We start from the raw sequence: 17,097 nt of genomic DNA on the forward strand, positions 1-17,097 counted from the left end.
CGTCAAAACGTTCCAAGTCAAAAAACGACTCAGCAGTGCCGAAGGCGCCCGCGTCGACGCCACAGCCGCCGTACGTTTCAATATCGGACGACGCGACGTCGTCTCCTCTCCGCCCCCAAACCGCCCCTCGTGACATGTTTTCATCGCCTTCTTCGTTTTGGCTGGCGCGGACAACAGGCAGGACTCAACAGATCCCGAGATGATGGGAAATATGTTTGATGAAGTTTTTGTGTTCGGGCGGGCGGTCGCGGGGGTTGTTTGCGTTTGCGACGGGGGTGGATTGTGGGACGAAGGGGTGTCGTTATTTATTTTTTGTTGTTGTTGCCACGACCGATTTTTATGGTGATGGAGGTGGTGTTTCGCTAACGTCTCGGTGGGAACATACACCTTTTTTTGGGGGCGAAATTAATTCGAGGGATGGGGTGTTTTCAGCAGTTTATTTTGTACATGTTAGATAGACTCGAAAAAAAATTCATCTCGTTGATTGAGTATATTATGAATTATTCCCAACCATTTTCCTAAGATACAGGAAACAGTTTGCAACGTTACAAACCAATTGTTTCGCAGTTTATTGAATATTATAAATATACAAATTCATTCAATCATTTTCATCCCCCCAACTTGAAAGTTCAAAAGAGAAGTTGAAATTATAAAAATTATATTTTCGGTTCTTTCATGTTCATGTTATTTGCAAGGTTCCTTCTCATTCAATTATTTTTTTATTGTGTGACACTACACAATGAAACTGCTGAAAATCAAGAAGCTTGACCTGATTCAAATAGTAGATAAATAAATACTTGACTTGACTTGAGATTGAAAATCTACTACTTGACTTGAGCTTGACTTGAAAATAAGCTAAACCGTGAATCCCTAGTTCTGATCTTGTCGAAAGGCTTGAGCAGTTGTTCGCACTACCAACCTTTCCTAAAGCCCAATTCTACTCATTTCCAATAGCTATCTGGCACTGTCAGTCAATTAACAACCCTGCCAAGCATTTATCCCATCGATTTCCCATCAAGCAAATGGCATCGGTGAAATATGTAATGGAAAAAAATCATAAACCATCGACTCTGACATGACAGACATTAAATGTTACCCCGGTATAATGAATTTCGGACTTCACCTGAATATTTCAGTGGATTATGGTAGTCGAGGAACTGAGCCCTTCGTGACCGGGATGTAACCCTTCAGAAGTATCATATACTTACTCCCTTATTAGGGTCGTTTGAATATTTCAGTGCTGACAGAAATATGTCTACCGGAATCGAATGGAACTGAACGAATTGGTATTATGGAATGGGGAGGGATATTTGATGGGAAATTGACGTTTAAATATATGTATACGGTGTGTGTATACACAGATACACACACACACAAACACACAATGGGAAGAGCCCAGATGTCTTTATCGGTTTCTATAGAACTTAGGGAAAGGCACTTCGATTGTATTCTTGACAGAGGTATTGCTTCCGAGTCTACCGAAAGTAGTTTTGTGATCACTTTTTGGGTCTACGTTTTCCGAATTCCACCCGCAAATTGCATTCCAGGCCACACGGAACTACTTTGGTTTTGTGTCTGTCTGTGTGTCCACGAATCCTCGTAACGGCCTTAGATTCTACAATCACCATCTGATGTTGATGAAATTTGGTGTGGATATTTAGTTTAGACTAGGGATTCATCAAGCCAAGTAGCTTGACATTTTAACCAACTACAAGACTAGAAAAGCAAGCTCGTGAAAATTACATACTTGAGCTTGACTTGACTTGATTTTAGATATTTATTGCTTGATTTGATATAATATTACTTGAGCTTGATATGCACGCGTCGCACGGCATATATTTCTGCAATCTCGTGCGCGCTAAGATTGAATAAGGAGATTCCTTGAGCGCCGAGAGACTGAAGTATTCGCCAGTGTGACTTTATTAGTAGTTTTCTCACATTTCTATGAAATCTATTGGTAGATATTGATAGTTTCAGAAATATCTTTCAAACTTGGCCACAATGGCCAAGGATTTTTATCACAACATCTCCAGCCCCTGTTGAAACACAATTTTTCAGAGCTGTTCTTACAGTAACAAACACAGGTAAGACGACAAATCTAATAATCTATAAATAAATACTTGACTTGAGATTGAAAGACTACTACTTGACTTGAGCTTGACTTGAAATCCAAGTAGCTTGAAAATGAAGCTAAGACCGGAATCCCTAGTTTAGACTGTGAATGGTCCCTTACAAAATGAACTTTTTTAGATTCCAGTTATTCTTTCAAGGGAGCTTTTTGATTGATCGATTTAAGAAAAATACTTTCTCGACAAAGTGGGTTTCTATATCATGAAAACTAAACACAAATATCCAAATTTTATAATCGCTTGGAGGTGAAATTATTTTACGTAATAGTAGTTCATTATTGCGTTTTTATGACCCAGTTTGAAGTCACATAACAGTGTACTATTTATTGTGGATATAAAGACAAAATAATGACCGGTTCCCTTAGTTCACAGAAGCACGTGAACTTCTGACGGCACACAGATCTAGGAGATTAAAACCTAAACAATGAAATAACTAAATTTGGAATTTACGATTATGTATTATCTTTAGTTTCAAGGAACTTGAAGGATCGATCAATTTTTGGTAACAAGTTTCAAGCAATTAGGTCATGTAGTTTCCGATGTAGATATGTTTTTCTTATCAACGATTGTATGACTCAAAGTAAAAGTATTTCAATTCCATTCAAGTGCCTACTCAGTTAAGGAAAATCTTCAATTCTTACCTATCCTCTTTCATAATATCTTGGTCGGACTTATCCATTTTGTCCACTCTATACACAATTCATAAACTCGAATTAACGATTTTTATTCTTTGACAACTGTGGTTGCTTGTATCAATATAACAACTGACATACTTCCTACAAATTTGACATTTGAACTACTCATAATCGGCAAAAATTATACCTAACAATTTCCAAAAATTTCAACAAAAAAAATTCGAATATATGTAATCCGATTTCTCCTTTTTCCTCCGTGTTCAGATAATGGAAACAATGAAATTCAGTTCAACGACCAAACGAGCATTTTTCAAACACCACAATGAAGTGGGAAAATATTCCGTTTGTCAAATACATCGTCGATGTTTCGTTGATACCTTCCTTTTTCAACAGTGAATTTATGACTAAGAAGTCCGACTTTACTGATATCAACAGTTCATGCGTCTCTTTTCGTAGCAATGACCACTAAAAGGGGATTCGACAGGGACGTACTCTAAAAATTTCATTGTGGCAATTATTGGAAATATTTAATTTTTATAGCTCTTCCTTAAGATTAAATATGTGATTTTACCACATCCTTCAAGAACTGCCAAAGAATAATTCAAAAAATGATCCATATCATCAAATCATACAAGGTCTATGGGATTAAATTTGATCTGCTGACATGCGGTACAGTAGATTCTGATACTGTGCTTTCAGTGATTCCACAAAAATTAGAAGCTGAGCTTTTGAACTTGCACGAACTTCTTCGTGAAAGATGAAGAAAATTTCAAGAATATTTTCGCATTTGCTAGTCTGAGTATTCCTTCAGAAGGAACTAATTTAACTGAACTCCCCTTTTTGACCTGTTTTATGGTATTCTTTTTCAAGAACACAGAAGGGTTCAGGTTCAGCGGATGCTAATTGGTGCCTTTTCTGCAAAATGACGCTATGATTTGGCCCAACAGCAGGGTCTAGATGTTTAATGATATTATAAAACTTCCATGCAACAAAAAGTTTTGATTAACATACAGACAACTTGTTTCTGCTGGCAAAACATAAGTTTCCTGACATATCGGTGTGGATAGCCTGGACACAAACCACCCTCTAATTTTGAACCACCTGTGTACCAAATGCATCACTTGTTGTTCAGTTGATTTACGAAATGCACAACACATCAATGACACTTATGACAATTGTAATTCGAAAAAGAGTATGGTCGGATTATATCCTAAGGTTTGAGTCTTGAATCAAATTGATTTAAGATTCTCTTGTAAAGAACTCTGGTTCAATTCACCCTAATGCCAATCAAGTCAATATAGAGCTCTTCGTTCTGCTTTCTTAATCTGGTTTTCCACCTTAGTCTCATGTCTCTTTGGTGACAGTTGTATGAAGCATAGGTAGTTCAAATGCTGGGTTGATGTATAAATGCAATTCAACAAATTAATGATTCTAAATCCGTAGATCTATACAGTTCCGGTCCACCAAAATTGGTGTCACACTCACTGAAGATCATTGAGTGTTACTTGGAAGAATTATAGTCTTACTGGCGGGTGAAAAATATCATATATTTCTTCAAAAACATCACTCATTTAGAGGTCACCTGATAATTCTTTTTTTCTTTCTCAACTACTAACATTGTCAGCACCAATGTTAGTACACGTAGAATATTATCCTGAGAGATTTATACCATCACAATCTTTGTTGAACAGTTTGAAGCAAGTTTTTACTGGATGTTTATTTTTACGACCCAAATTTTAATTTCCCCCATTGTTGAAAAAACCGATAAGAGAACTATAAACATTAATTTCGCAATGATTATTGTCGAAACTCATTGACTCTGGTGAACGACTTTGATTTTTTATTACGATTGCTTTCGTTATGTTACGTCGAATTATTTTATCGATGAATTGATTATCCAGAAAGGTAAGTCCATAATTTTTGCGAAAATTTCTATAATCTGGAAGCCAGGCAGTCATGGTCATGTTCAGTATTCGAATAGGCGAAGGCTTGGTCGTATACAGTATGGAAGTATGGAAAATAACATCATTAGCAATAAGATGTTTGATCATAAGAAAAATATTTGTAGATTATACTTTTCTGCTAATTAAACTCGTAAAAATGTTAGAAATCAGTGGTATTGCATCTTTTTGAGAAATGAAAACGTGAAATTATATCCGTTAGCACGTGACAATGACCGCGAATCAGTGGGCGTGACGTCACAGTTTGTAAGACAAAAACAAACACATTCAAATTGTCATTTCACTTTCAGTTAAGCTTATCTTGTTTCGGCAATTTTGCTGTGAAATCAACGTTACTAATTCACCTATGAGTTTCGCAACTGTAAAAAATACGAATTGAGTTAGTGAGTGTGGAAAGAAAAATATAGGTACAGGGTGTTACTAAATGATTGAGAATGTTAAGGGGGTATGAATCTTTGTCTTAAAGGTTGTGTTTCATGTAAACAAATGCTCTCAAGCCTTTACTTAGAAAGTTGAACGATTCCAAAAAATGAGAAAGGAAATATTTTTTTCTTGAAATTATTGGAGATTCAAGGAGATGGTATTGATGTGTAAGCATATGTGACATCCACCTACTGGATTTTTTCGATTCCATTCACAAAAAAACCGTTCATGAATAATGTTGTATTTTATTCTTTATAAGGAAACTATTGCTTTTACGGACATAACACAATAGTTAAAAAACTTTTCAAATGAACCATTCTTTCCAACACGTATTTGAATTGCGTAAAAAATTCTGCTAAAAAATGCAATTAAACCCCTTTAGAATATCATAAGGAAATTATCGCAGGTAGCATTTTCATTCGTAAAACATGCACACAATATAGAATGTGTAGAAATTAACCTAGCAAGAAACTATCAGAAATGTGATATAGCGATACATTCTGATAGTCAGGCTGCAATCAAAGCACTGAGCTCACATATCATCGATTCTGACATGGTAATGGAGTGCCGAAGAAAACTCAATGAAATAGGCAAGAATAACAAGGTCTATTTAGTCTGGGTTCTCGGGAATTAGAGGGAATGAAGAGACCAACTTACTTGCCAGAAAAGGAGCACAAACTCCCTTCATCGGCCAGGAACCTTTCTGTGGCATAGGCAAATGTACCTACAAGGAAGAGTTTCAGGATAAGGAAAAAATCTAAAGAGAAAAATCTTCCTGTTTTGGATCATTCCAAAAAGTTTCTTTGAAACTTTGACACAGCGAGATCCAAGAAGTATTTGAATCTTAGCATATACTACACCTCCTCACTGAATTTCTCATAGGGCAAACGGTAGAGTCGCCTTAGAAAACAGGAGGAAGAAACTCCGGATCACTAGGTGACGGAATGCCTCGCCATCACTAGCCAACGCAAAATCTGCTTTGGACAAGAAACTTGTAGAAGTAAGGAATCTGCTTCCTTGAAGCCATCCCAGAAACTGTAGTTCCTTAGAACTCTGGAACTGGAAGGCAAGCTGTAGATTACGTTATGGAGAAAATATTTCTGATGGGGGCACAATCGACTATAAGGTCGCAGTGAAACGGAACCTCCTTAAATAAATTTTGATACCATTTCTTCAAATCTTCATCAAATTCAAGAAGAAAATTAAATAAAGTTTTTTTCCATTTCCGAAAGAGTGCAACTTTCCAAAGAAAGACCTTAAATATTTTGTTCACATGGAAAAGCCCCCGTAATTTGACAAGGATTCTCGCCCTGAAAAGGTTCGCACTTATTTGGTAACACCCTGTAGAATCTAACTTCAGCAATCTCGGAAAAAGGAATATTCACTCACAAGAACGGCTAGACTGATTTTTATGATCTTTGATTTGTTGTTTCTAAAAGTACAATAATAAGACATCGCTATCATAATCAAAAGAATAACTATAATCAAAAATGAGGAAACCGTAGAGGAGGTAGGACGTTTTCCGAAAAATTCTTACAATTCCAGAAATCAGACAATTTATCACGAACATGATCGACACGAGTCCTGTATTATTATTTGACAGTTGACGTCAGAATAGGAAATTTTTTGAGGGTTATGGGACCTTGACATTGAATGTCATATTACAGAATATAGGTCAATGACAGTTTGACAAACATTATGTTGACTGCTAATCATAGAAGTAGATGAGATTACAATGGATTCACAACACTTTACTTTTTATATGAAATTCTGAGATTTCGACATTCAAACTTCTGATGCCTGCTCCTCTAGTTAAGCAAAAATTGTCAACTACCTGCTTCAAATGTGCACCTATTTCCACAAATTCAAATGATTCTGCTTCCATCTCAGAAAATATCAATTTTTCACGAGAAACCCGCCTCTGTGACACGCACGTGACGATGCTGCGCTAGAAGCTGGGCTGGGGGTCAAAGTTCACACGACGAGACAGATTACTGAACTCCGCAAATATTTTCGAGGGTTGAATTTTCCGAGGCTTTCCCGCCAAAACGCTTCACCCTTTCGCCTACCATCTTTTGAGCGATCTAATTTAAAAAGAGGGCTGATGATACGAAGTTGAGACGACGTTGGAGGTAATGGGTCTATTAATAGAACGGTCCGGCTCGATGGGATGCTGTGATGGGATGAACTTATGGTCGTTGTTTCTAGGATGAGCATCTCATTCCCATTGTCTGCTTGGCTTTATCAGAGGTTGAGGTTGTTGGAAAGGGATGAAAAAAAATGCCTGTAACATCGAACTTTCAACGAATATGAGTTAGAAGAGATGTTTAACTTGTTATATTGGTTATTTTTTAAAGCCTTTAATAATTGATTGTTAGTTCTGTTCATCCAATTTGTTTATGTCTAAATTATTAATTATTTTTCCCATTTTATCTGGGTTCGAAGCATCCAATTCTTCACTTGTACTTTTTTAGATTTTGTAAATTTTGTTTCCTTTCTTTGCAGAACAGTTTTAGAATGTAAAATTAATTTAGTATCACGTACAGGTTAATATACTCTGTCAGTATATATTACCTCTGTGACAAACTATGTTTATTTGTTGAAGTTCTCGAATAAACTTTATTATTATTATTATTATTATTATTTTCTTCTTTTTTCTGTTTGAATTTGGACATTCTCAAATTATACGGTGTTCAATATTAACTTGGAAAGTCCTTGTTATCATCCCCAAAAAAATTCCTCATTATCAACACCAAATGAATTTCACTGGTCTAGGCTATAATCACCATGATCACATTTGCATTGTTTAACGAATTTAACCAGTGGCGGCCGCTCAGAAGAGGCAGAGGAGGCCGGGCCTCCCCAAATTTTACCGCATTATATTTAATTCTTAGTTCAAGTCCAACTATATTATGTTAACCTAAATCAATAGAATATTCAAATTTCTGGATACTTTTTACCCCAATATTTCATCATATTTATACATTCTCCGCAACAGACTTCAAAACTGAGAAGATTGCGCACCGCTGCACCGTACTACAGGCATGCGATGCGCTAAAGAATACAGCAGACTCCAGACGCGGGTCGCGGAGGCCCAATTCCTCTCTAGTCGCGTTTGTCTTGAACGTAGAATTTAAAATTTCTCCCGATGCGAAGCTTCGGCCACTCTAAATGCGAGCTGGATATCACGTGACGGAGGCCAGGTCTCCGTTGACCGAAGCATATATTCGTTTAACCCGAACGGCCCGAACATGATCCACGGCGATTAACGATGGGTCTATATCAGCTGTTTCTGTTTATTAGCGCCAGAATTAGGGAAAGATAAAGATAGGTCAGAACTTTTTATTCCTTTCGGCGTGTGCATTGTGGTTTCGTGTTAGGATTGTTCGGCAAAGTTTGTAGGTAAGGAAGGATATTGGCTGGCTATTCAGATATATTTTATCGAGAAAAATGGAAACGGAAACGTCGGAAACTAGAAATAAAAATGATAGTGTCAGTAGGGAACTCAGAGTTACTGAAGATATTGTAGATTTTATTTTGATTAAAAAGTTCAGCCAAATGCCTTACGATGACAAAATTTTCATTACCAAAACTATATATTTATTCATTCTTGCACTTGGGTATGCATTTCGCTGGCTAAGTAGATACACTAGTGGTATACCTATTTTTTTTGCTTGGCCTCCTCTGAATGAAAGCTCACGAGCCGCCACTGAATTTAACAATGATAATTAGGGAATCCAATCCCGCAAATGCGGGATCCCTCTGAAATTCGATTGATGCGGGATCTGCGGGAGTTGATATTAAAATTGCACATTGGACAATAAAAGCGCAAATGTCTTTTGAAACGTCCCAGAAAACAATAAACCACTTATAACTTACGGATGAAGATGCAGCACTAGTTACTGCTGAAACTACACTACGATTCATGATCAGCAAATTGGAAAGTCATTATAACTCGACCTTGAGTAAAGAAATTATTAAAGCTTTATTTTCTAGGATAAAAGAACGCCGTTCATTAATGAAAAGTATGATACCGTATTTAGGAAATCCCGATAAGGTTGTTTCTCTCTTTTTGAAGCTCATCAGTATCTCATATCAGAGGCTTTTTAATCAAAAGCCAGCAGTAGAATACAACATTGTATGCGTTGATGCGACACTTTATTTTCAGTGAAACACTATACCCCCGGGAGAGGGCGCTCCTAAATATTGGCTCGAGAAAGACTCGCCAAAATCCAAAACCTGAAATTTTATATCAACAATATAATTTCCACATCCTTTCGAATGCAGAACATTCTTTGTTGATCAATTTGAATCGTACCTCATTATATGATCCACAGACTGCATAATGCTGTCAAACTGAGGTTAACCCTCATTTTGAAACTTGACATCGATTGTCAAAGTCACATAACCTTGAAAAAAATCAATTCCGACGTCTACCGTCAAATACAGAACTCAGATCGGCAACGTAGGAAATTAATTTTTTGGTTTCTGGAATTTCCGGTGAAAATCGTACCCCCATAAACATAGTTTTATTTTAAATTTTTATTTTTTTTTTGTGGAATTTTTCGATGGTTTGATAGTTATTGTACTTGTATGTATTTGAGATGAGAGAAAATATTGCACCTTATTGGGTGTACAGGGTGGGCAAATTTCGATGTTTTAGCACTACAACTTTTAAACCAGAGGAGATAGACAAAATCTGATACCCTATTCTCGGTCTCTTTTTCTGAGAAACTAACAAGAGTAGTATTCATTTTTGGCCAGATTTTTTTGTTTTCGAGTTATAAGCGAAAATTGGAAAAATGGTGATATCGAAAAACATTTATATCTCCGCTAATTCTGATGATAGAGATCTGAAATTAAAACATTATACAGGCACTTTTTTACGTAGAATCCAGTGGCGTGTTCGTATTTTCAAAAGGGTTTTTTATTACGAAGCTATGACCCAAAGTTATGATTTTTCAAATGGGAACACTAAATTTCTGTGCCATTTTTTGAAAACTTAATTTTTCTTGATTTCAAAAATATATAACATCGTATGGTTCGTATTGATATAAATAATAGAAAATGGTCGAAAACCTTTTCTTATCTAAGAGTCCCAATATTTCTATGGTTTCAAATGTTGATGAGCACAGCAAAAATGGAGCTTTCTATAACAAGAGCAGTGTCCTCCTGTCAATCTGATTATTTCTATGCTCTTCACCAATTTCTACAAATTTCAAATCTAGATATGTTTTATAAATTTTTTTCTATGAAAATTGATTTGGAAATAACGAAAAGATCCACAAGATCGAATGTTTCAATCGAAAGAGTTGTAAAGAGATGGATGTATCAGAAGATTATTTTCATAGGTCTCCAGAATGAATATGCACCATTTTAAATAGAATATGAAACAACGCATATATGATTGAACTCAACAATATAATTACGAAGGGAACAAACAAGAAATAATATTTAACCTAATAATGACAATGCACAGTCGACAGATCTTCTCGATATTCCGCACCGAATTCAATAGATGAATATTTGAAACTGTGTTCAAGCAACCTAGGAAATTTTCTCCGAGTTCATTTATATTTTCGAAACTATTTTTATAAAATATATCTAGATTAGAATTTTGTAGAAATAATTAAAAAGCATAGAAATAATCAGATCGGCGGAAGGACATTGCTCTTGTTATAGAAAGCTCAATTCTCATGTGCTCATCAACAGTTGAAACCATAGAAATATTGAGACTCTTAGGTAAAAAAAGGTTTTTGACCATTTTCTGGGTCATAGCTTCGTAATTAAAAACCCTTTTGAAAATACGAACACGCCACTGGATTCTACGTAAAAAGTGCCTGTATAATGTTTTAATTTCAGACCTCTAGCATCAGTAATAGCGGAGATATAAAAGTTTTTCGATATCGCCATTTTTCCAATTTTCGCGTATAACTCGAAAACAAAAGAAGATGGCCAAAAATGAATACTACTCTTGTTAGTTTCTCAGAAAAAGAGACCGAGAATAGGGTATCAGATTTTATATATTACCTCAGGTTCAAAAGTTGTAGTGCTAAAACATCGAAATTTGCCCACCCTGTACTTGGGTCAACTTTGAAATAGGGAAACCCCTATTTTCATTTAATTAAACAACATAGGTTCTAGCATATGTAGACTTCCCCCCTCAAAACCATCAACCTTTTATTCGAAACATTTTTCCGTAAGATGTTTCCTTTTCGATATTTTGAAAGATTCAATCTACAAGAATCACTTATTAACACCAGGGCAGGGATCCTACTAATTTATTATTGATCGGATAAACTAGTAGGATCCAGGCTCAGAATGATGAAATGTTGACGAAAAATTGAGTTGAAAATTTTCCCAAAACAAAACAACAAAAAATTCATAATTTGATCCCATGATTTTAAGGACTGGAATGGAAGAGAACTTGCCATAGAGCAAAACTGTGAGATATTGAATATCGTTCCAGCTGATTTGGAAACAAAAACAAACTGTGTGTGAAATTCTCAGCGTTTTTTTTTATGATTCAATCCAATAAATATGCAATATACGCAGATTGACCCCATTGCAAGAACACGAATTAATTCGAGAAAATAATATCGTATCTGCAATCGACCTTCACACGGTTTCCGAAATGAAAAAGAAACGGATGACTGGTCTTCGACCTACATCATCGTTCATGTGCTCCAATGGGCCCATTCAAACATACGTAGGCATTGAATTCGTATTCGCAGATAGATTGGACCGATGAAGTTCCTTCATGAAGGCGAAGAGGGAATGATTAATGAATTTTCAAACGTTCTCGTATCGATGGAGTGGCTGCGATTGAAATTTTTATTCCTATCATTTATCTTATCCAGATTAGTAAACATCAAAAGTTGAGTTTTTGTATTTATAGAGAGATTACCGAGTAAATGTCTCTTCTGATTCGTATGATTCATTGATATATTCTTCTGTTTTTTTTTCCCTTAAAGATTTATAATAGATGGAAAAAACCACAATTCTATGATTTAAAAAACAGCGTGACCAAGAAAAATACCCATAGGATCAAACCTCATAGTAATAATTAACATGTATGGGAAATCCTGGTATGTATACTTATACCAGTGAAACTTTCAGACAAAACGGGAGATTTTTCAGATTTATGATTTTGAGAGATCACTAGAGTTATATTGACATTTCTCGTTATTCTCGACTTTAGTGACCTTTGAGTACATCTTCTATACCCTTGGTTCTTCTTGGGGTGTTGATGCCAGCACTCTTCGTACGGCAGCTTTGCCTTGGGTTTTCCTGCTGCTGAATACTGTTGTTCTTTTTGGTTCAATAGTGCTCATGTTCGTAAAATTGATGGATAGCTTAACGTTTCTATGAGAATTATGGGTGGAACTATTAGATCTACACATTTACATTGGTGACCAGTGCTATCACATATAGTTCTGCCACATATTCGTAGACAGGTTGCAGTCAAAAAATCTTGGGATTACTGCCAGCTTAAAATCAAACAAACCTTTATGGAATTTATTATTTCCTTCATTTTAATGAAAGTGACAAGGAAATTTGGCGTTCGGAATGGAGTTCTTGTAATGTCTAATCGTTGATCCTTCAGCGAAAGTGGCAGGTTTAAATCTTCCTAGGAAAATTGGGTGTATTTGAAATCGACTTAGGACTGGTCATGCTCGTTGCAATAGTATGCTGTTCAAATGGCAAAATTATATTGAAAGCCTACTAATGAGTGTGTTGTAGAAGAAACCATTGACCACTTGGTGAATACTTGTCCAATTTATAAATTTCATGCTTGTTTCCAAGCTATCCATTCAGTTTCAGATTCTTTTTTAGAATGGGTCGCTAACTTTGAATCAATATAATGAAAACTATTACACTTATTACTCCTTTCTGGTTCTTTCCTTTTTTGATTTCAGATGTCAACTTTCGATGAAGAGGAATGATGGAAAAGATCTTGTTCGGATTAAGAAGAAAACCTTCCATATGTTAGCTTATTCTATAAACAAATAAACAAACCAATCACTACACATATACGGGGAGACAGAGTTTTTGCTGAGATTTTATTTGTGCTCTTGTAACATACGAGTATGTTCAAATGTATGATGCCCCGTTTACATTTCCTCTGCTAATACTGAGATTTTATCTACACATGCTTTATTGTTTGAAGTTAATTATATTTATTATTTTTGTATTGCTTTATCTCAAAAGAATATAAGTAGGGGAATCCCGGGCAAGATGCATTGTGTGGGTAAGTAGAATACCCGATTTTATTGAAAAACTACATTAGATGGTTCTACTGGTCGAGCTTGTTAGTAAAGCAACTAAACCTCACCATGACAGCTGATCCAAAGCAATAAACACGTGCACTTGTTGTGAAAATAATAATTAAAGTTTTGTGGTGTTCTGTTACGATTTTTGACAAAGTATGTATATTGAATTTTGTAATTATCTATTAGTTGTCAACAAATAGATTCTGATTAATCGAGTGCGTGTTTTTTGAAGTTCAATTTGTGTTTGTAACTTTTCATTCATCGGTAGAAATTTTGAAGTAAGCTAGCCAACTTCTGATAACGGATAATAGGCATTTTTTGTAATCAAAAATTTATTTAGAAGTCGTTAAAGTTTAAGAGATTTAAATAGTATTCTCTAAAGATGATTAACTAAAAAACAGATTAATAATATAAAGACTGTTGTTGATCATAAATTTGTGTGTTTTTCAGCCTTTCCTTCAACACATTCGTGTTGCCTGGGCTTCCTTTAAACATCTACTTATGATGAGATCATTGATGTCGACTTAAAATAATCATAGAATATTCTCGTCCGATCGTTAATGAGTATTAATTATTCGAATAAACCCGAATGATTTCCACTCCACGATTACTTCTCAGAATTTAATATAACCGATTAGATATCCCGCGACAAGAATGGAAAATGTGAAAATGGGAAGTCATTCTCTCGGGCGGAATTCGAATGGATTCGTTCAATTCCTGCATATTCCCCATATTTCAAACTGGGTAATCCGGAATGCAGTTCCTTCCGGTTTATTGGAAATGCCGGCTATGATCCTTCGATTTCCTTTTCTGGCAGTTTTCAAGGGAATTGGGATGTTCCGGGAAGAATTCGAGTGATGGAAAATTAGGGAAACGATATTATTCCTTCGGCCGACAATAATACACTCTTTGAAAGGAAATTGATTGTTTTCATATTGATAAACTAAATCCAATGTTAAAATGTCATATACATCACTTTGACATCGATAAAAAAGGTGCATCCCTTTTTATCGGATAAATATCTAGTAAAACTGTCAATAAGTCTGTCAGATTTTCAATTTTAAACATAAAGTGCTTCTATTTTGAATCGGTGTGGTAATTATTCAACTTTGTTGATATAAAAACCCAAAAGATGAATCGTTTTGGTGAAGTTTTGACTGAGCAAATTACGACAAATATCGAGAAATCTATACCGCAATCTACGAAAATCTACATTCATATATTCTGTCGTTAATTTATCTTGCCAAAAAATACTCGAGCATTTCCTTTATCAGATAAATTTCTCTTCAACTCAAAGTTGTGCCAATCACTGATTTTGCTCGAAAAACTGACATTAGATAAAATCGCTCCACCTTCGGTGTCGCCAACTCAGGAACTTGGTATTTGAAATATTGATAAACATCAAAATTATTATAGGTAAATAGGTCTTCTAATAGATTCTTCAAATCTTCCATAATTATTTGGTATCGAATGATAATTGAGTAAATTAAACATGGTATTTCCCATTATCTTGAATATTTTTCATCAAAAAAGTAACACTGAAACATTTTCAAATAATATGTTTCATTTCAAGTTCAAAGAACCCTAAAAAGGGCAAAAGAAAGATCTAAATATTCAATTTATTGTCGTCTATAGGCGTTTTCTGGTACAAGCGAATAATAAACATTACGAGGAAATTGACATTCTGATTTTCAATTGTTATGAACCAAGGTTACGTGAGTTAGTGTACGTCATTGAGAATTTTCCAGATAGCGATATCTACTTCGAGAAAAGGAAATATATGCTGTCTGGTTGCTAAATTTCCACCATTCATTGATAGGTTCGATTATATCGTCCTCTACCTAAGTACCTACTTGACAGTAATTCAACTTAATATCGGAGTAAAGCAACTTTAAGTATCAAATAAACATTTTGGGAATTAATGAATACTTTTAAACAACGTTCGTAGATATTTCAGTATCGCAATACCTATTTATTATTGAGAATAGTCACATGTCTTGAATTTTATTCGAAAATTGTTCGGAAACATCAGTATCATACAAAATTTGTGGCATGTCACGACCCACATTCTTATGTACGCATATATTTAATGCTCCATTAAATGTTGATAAAATTATCCATTGTTTTTTGTCACTCATGCGAGAAAAAGAACCCTCCAAACAATTCGTACCAGTTGATAGTCTTTCAATGTACAAAGAATGTGACCTTGAAGTGCTCAATTCCGATGTTTTAGAGTGCAATATCAAAATAATTATCTGCCTAATTATAAAATTTCTAAAATTAATACTAATAATGATCAATTTTTGGAAGCAATGAATTTGAAGAAAAAAGAAGTCCATGCTCAAAGTCGAGTAGTAGATATTAAAGAGGGGGAATAGGTTTCTAAGTTTTCGCCACAAATAATGAAAAATTGCATTGCAAAAACTCTTATCGATATGGTTCGAATCTTTAGTAGAGGACTGAAAGACAATTTCAAACTATAAGGCCAATTGAAAAGACACCGGTCTGATGCACAGATGACGGTGCTAGTATTAAATCCATGTGATTTTTAGTTAGTACCAACCTTCAAACGATACGTGTCAAAATTTGACAGCAGTCCGATAATTAGTTTGTGAGATATTGCGATGTGAGTGTAGCTAGGTACTTGTTATTTGAAAAGAGATGGAAAAACAAGAATTTAGTGTGGTGATAAAATATTTCTTTTCGAAGGGAAAAAATACAGTTTAAGCAAAATCTTGACTTGATGAAGAGTTTTCGGGGTCTACATCAGGAAAATCAACCTTGGTATGCTAAGTTTAAACGTGGTGAAATGAGCACCGAAGACGGCGAACACAGTGGACGCCCAAAAGAGGCAGTCACCGAAGAAAAAATCAAAAAAGTTCGCAAAATAATTTTGAATGACCGTAAAGTGAAGTTGATCGATATAGCAGACATTGTAAAAATATCATCTGAACGTGTACAATGTACATCATATCATTCACGAATATTTGTACATGAGAAAGCTGTGTGCAAATTGGGTGCCGCGCGATCTCACAATCGATCAAAAGCCACAACGTGTGAATGATTCTAAGGAGTGTTTGAAGCTGTTTAAGTGCAATAAACCTGAATTTTTGTGTTGATATATGACAATGGAGTCCAATCGACAGTCGTGTGCAGTCTGGATTGCACACGATGAACCGAATCCAAAGCGAAGAAAAACACAACAGTCAGCTGGTAATGGCATCAGTATTCTGGGATGCGCGAGGTATAATATTCATTGATTACCTCCAAAAGAGCCAGATGATCAACAGCGATTATTATATGATATAGCGTTATTGGATCGTTTAAAGGATGAAATCGTTAAAAAACGGCCCTTTTTGAAGAAAAAAAGTGGTGTCTCATCAAGAAAATGCGCCCTGTCACAAATCAATGAAAACAATGGCAAAATTGCATGAATTGGACGAATTGCTTCTGTATCCACCGTATTCGCCAGACCTGGCCCCCTCGCTGGAAAAAAACTGAAGCGAAAGACAAATCGTACTACAAAAATGGTATCGAATAGTTGGAAGATCGCTATATCGCCCTTGAAGGCGATTATGAATAATTATATCGAATTTTGCCAAAAAAATATGTCTTACTATAGTAGACCGGGGACTTTTCAATTGGCCTGTTACAGGAAATGGTATCAGAAACCTGA

General features: G+C 35.4%; 1 protein-coding gene across 4 annotated transcripts in view; it reads right to left on the reverse strand.

Moving 5' to 3' along the window:
• LOC123684807 (AF4/FMR2 family member lilli-like) overlaps positions 1 to 17,097 on the reverse strand; it is a 209,664-nt gene that overhangs the window by 108,683 nt on the left and 83,884 nt on the right. The window contains exon 1 of one of the 4 annotated variants that reach the window (XM_045624260.1): positions 2,771 to 2,885. The exons of 2 other annotated variants lie outside the window; for them this stretch is intronic. In XM_045624260.1, coding sequence (XP_045480216.1) covers positions 2,771 to 2,808 — 38 coding nt within the window. In that variant the 5' untranslated portion in view covers positions 2,809 to 2,885. Of the gene's footprint in view, positions 1 to 2,770; positions 2,886 to 17,097 lie in introns of those variants that run through there. One more of the 4 variants, XM_045624262.1, reaches the window with a different exon arrangement.

This window comes from Harmonia axyridis, chromosome 7 (assembly GCF_914767665.1).
Source record: "Harmonia axyridis chromosome 7, icHarAxyr1.1, whole genome shotgun sequence".
Classification (NCBI taxonomy): Eukaryota; Metazoa; Arthropoda; class Insecta; order Coleoptera; family Coccinellidae; genus Harmonia; species Harmonia axyridis.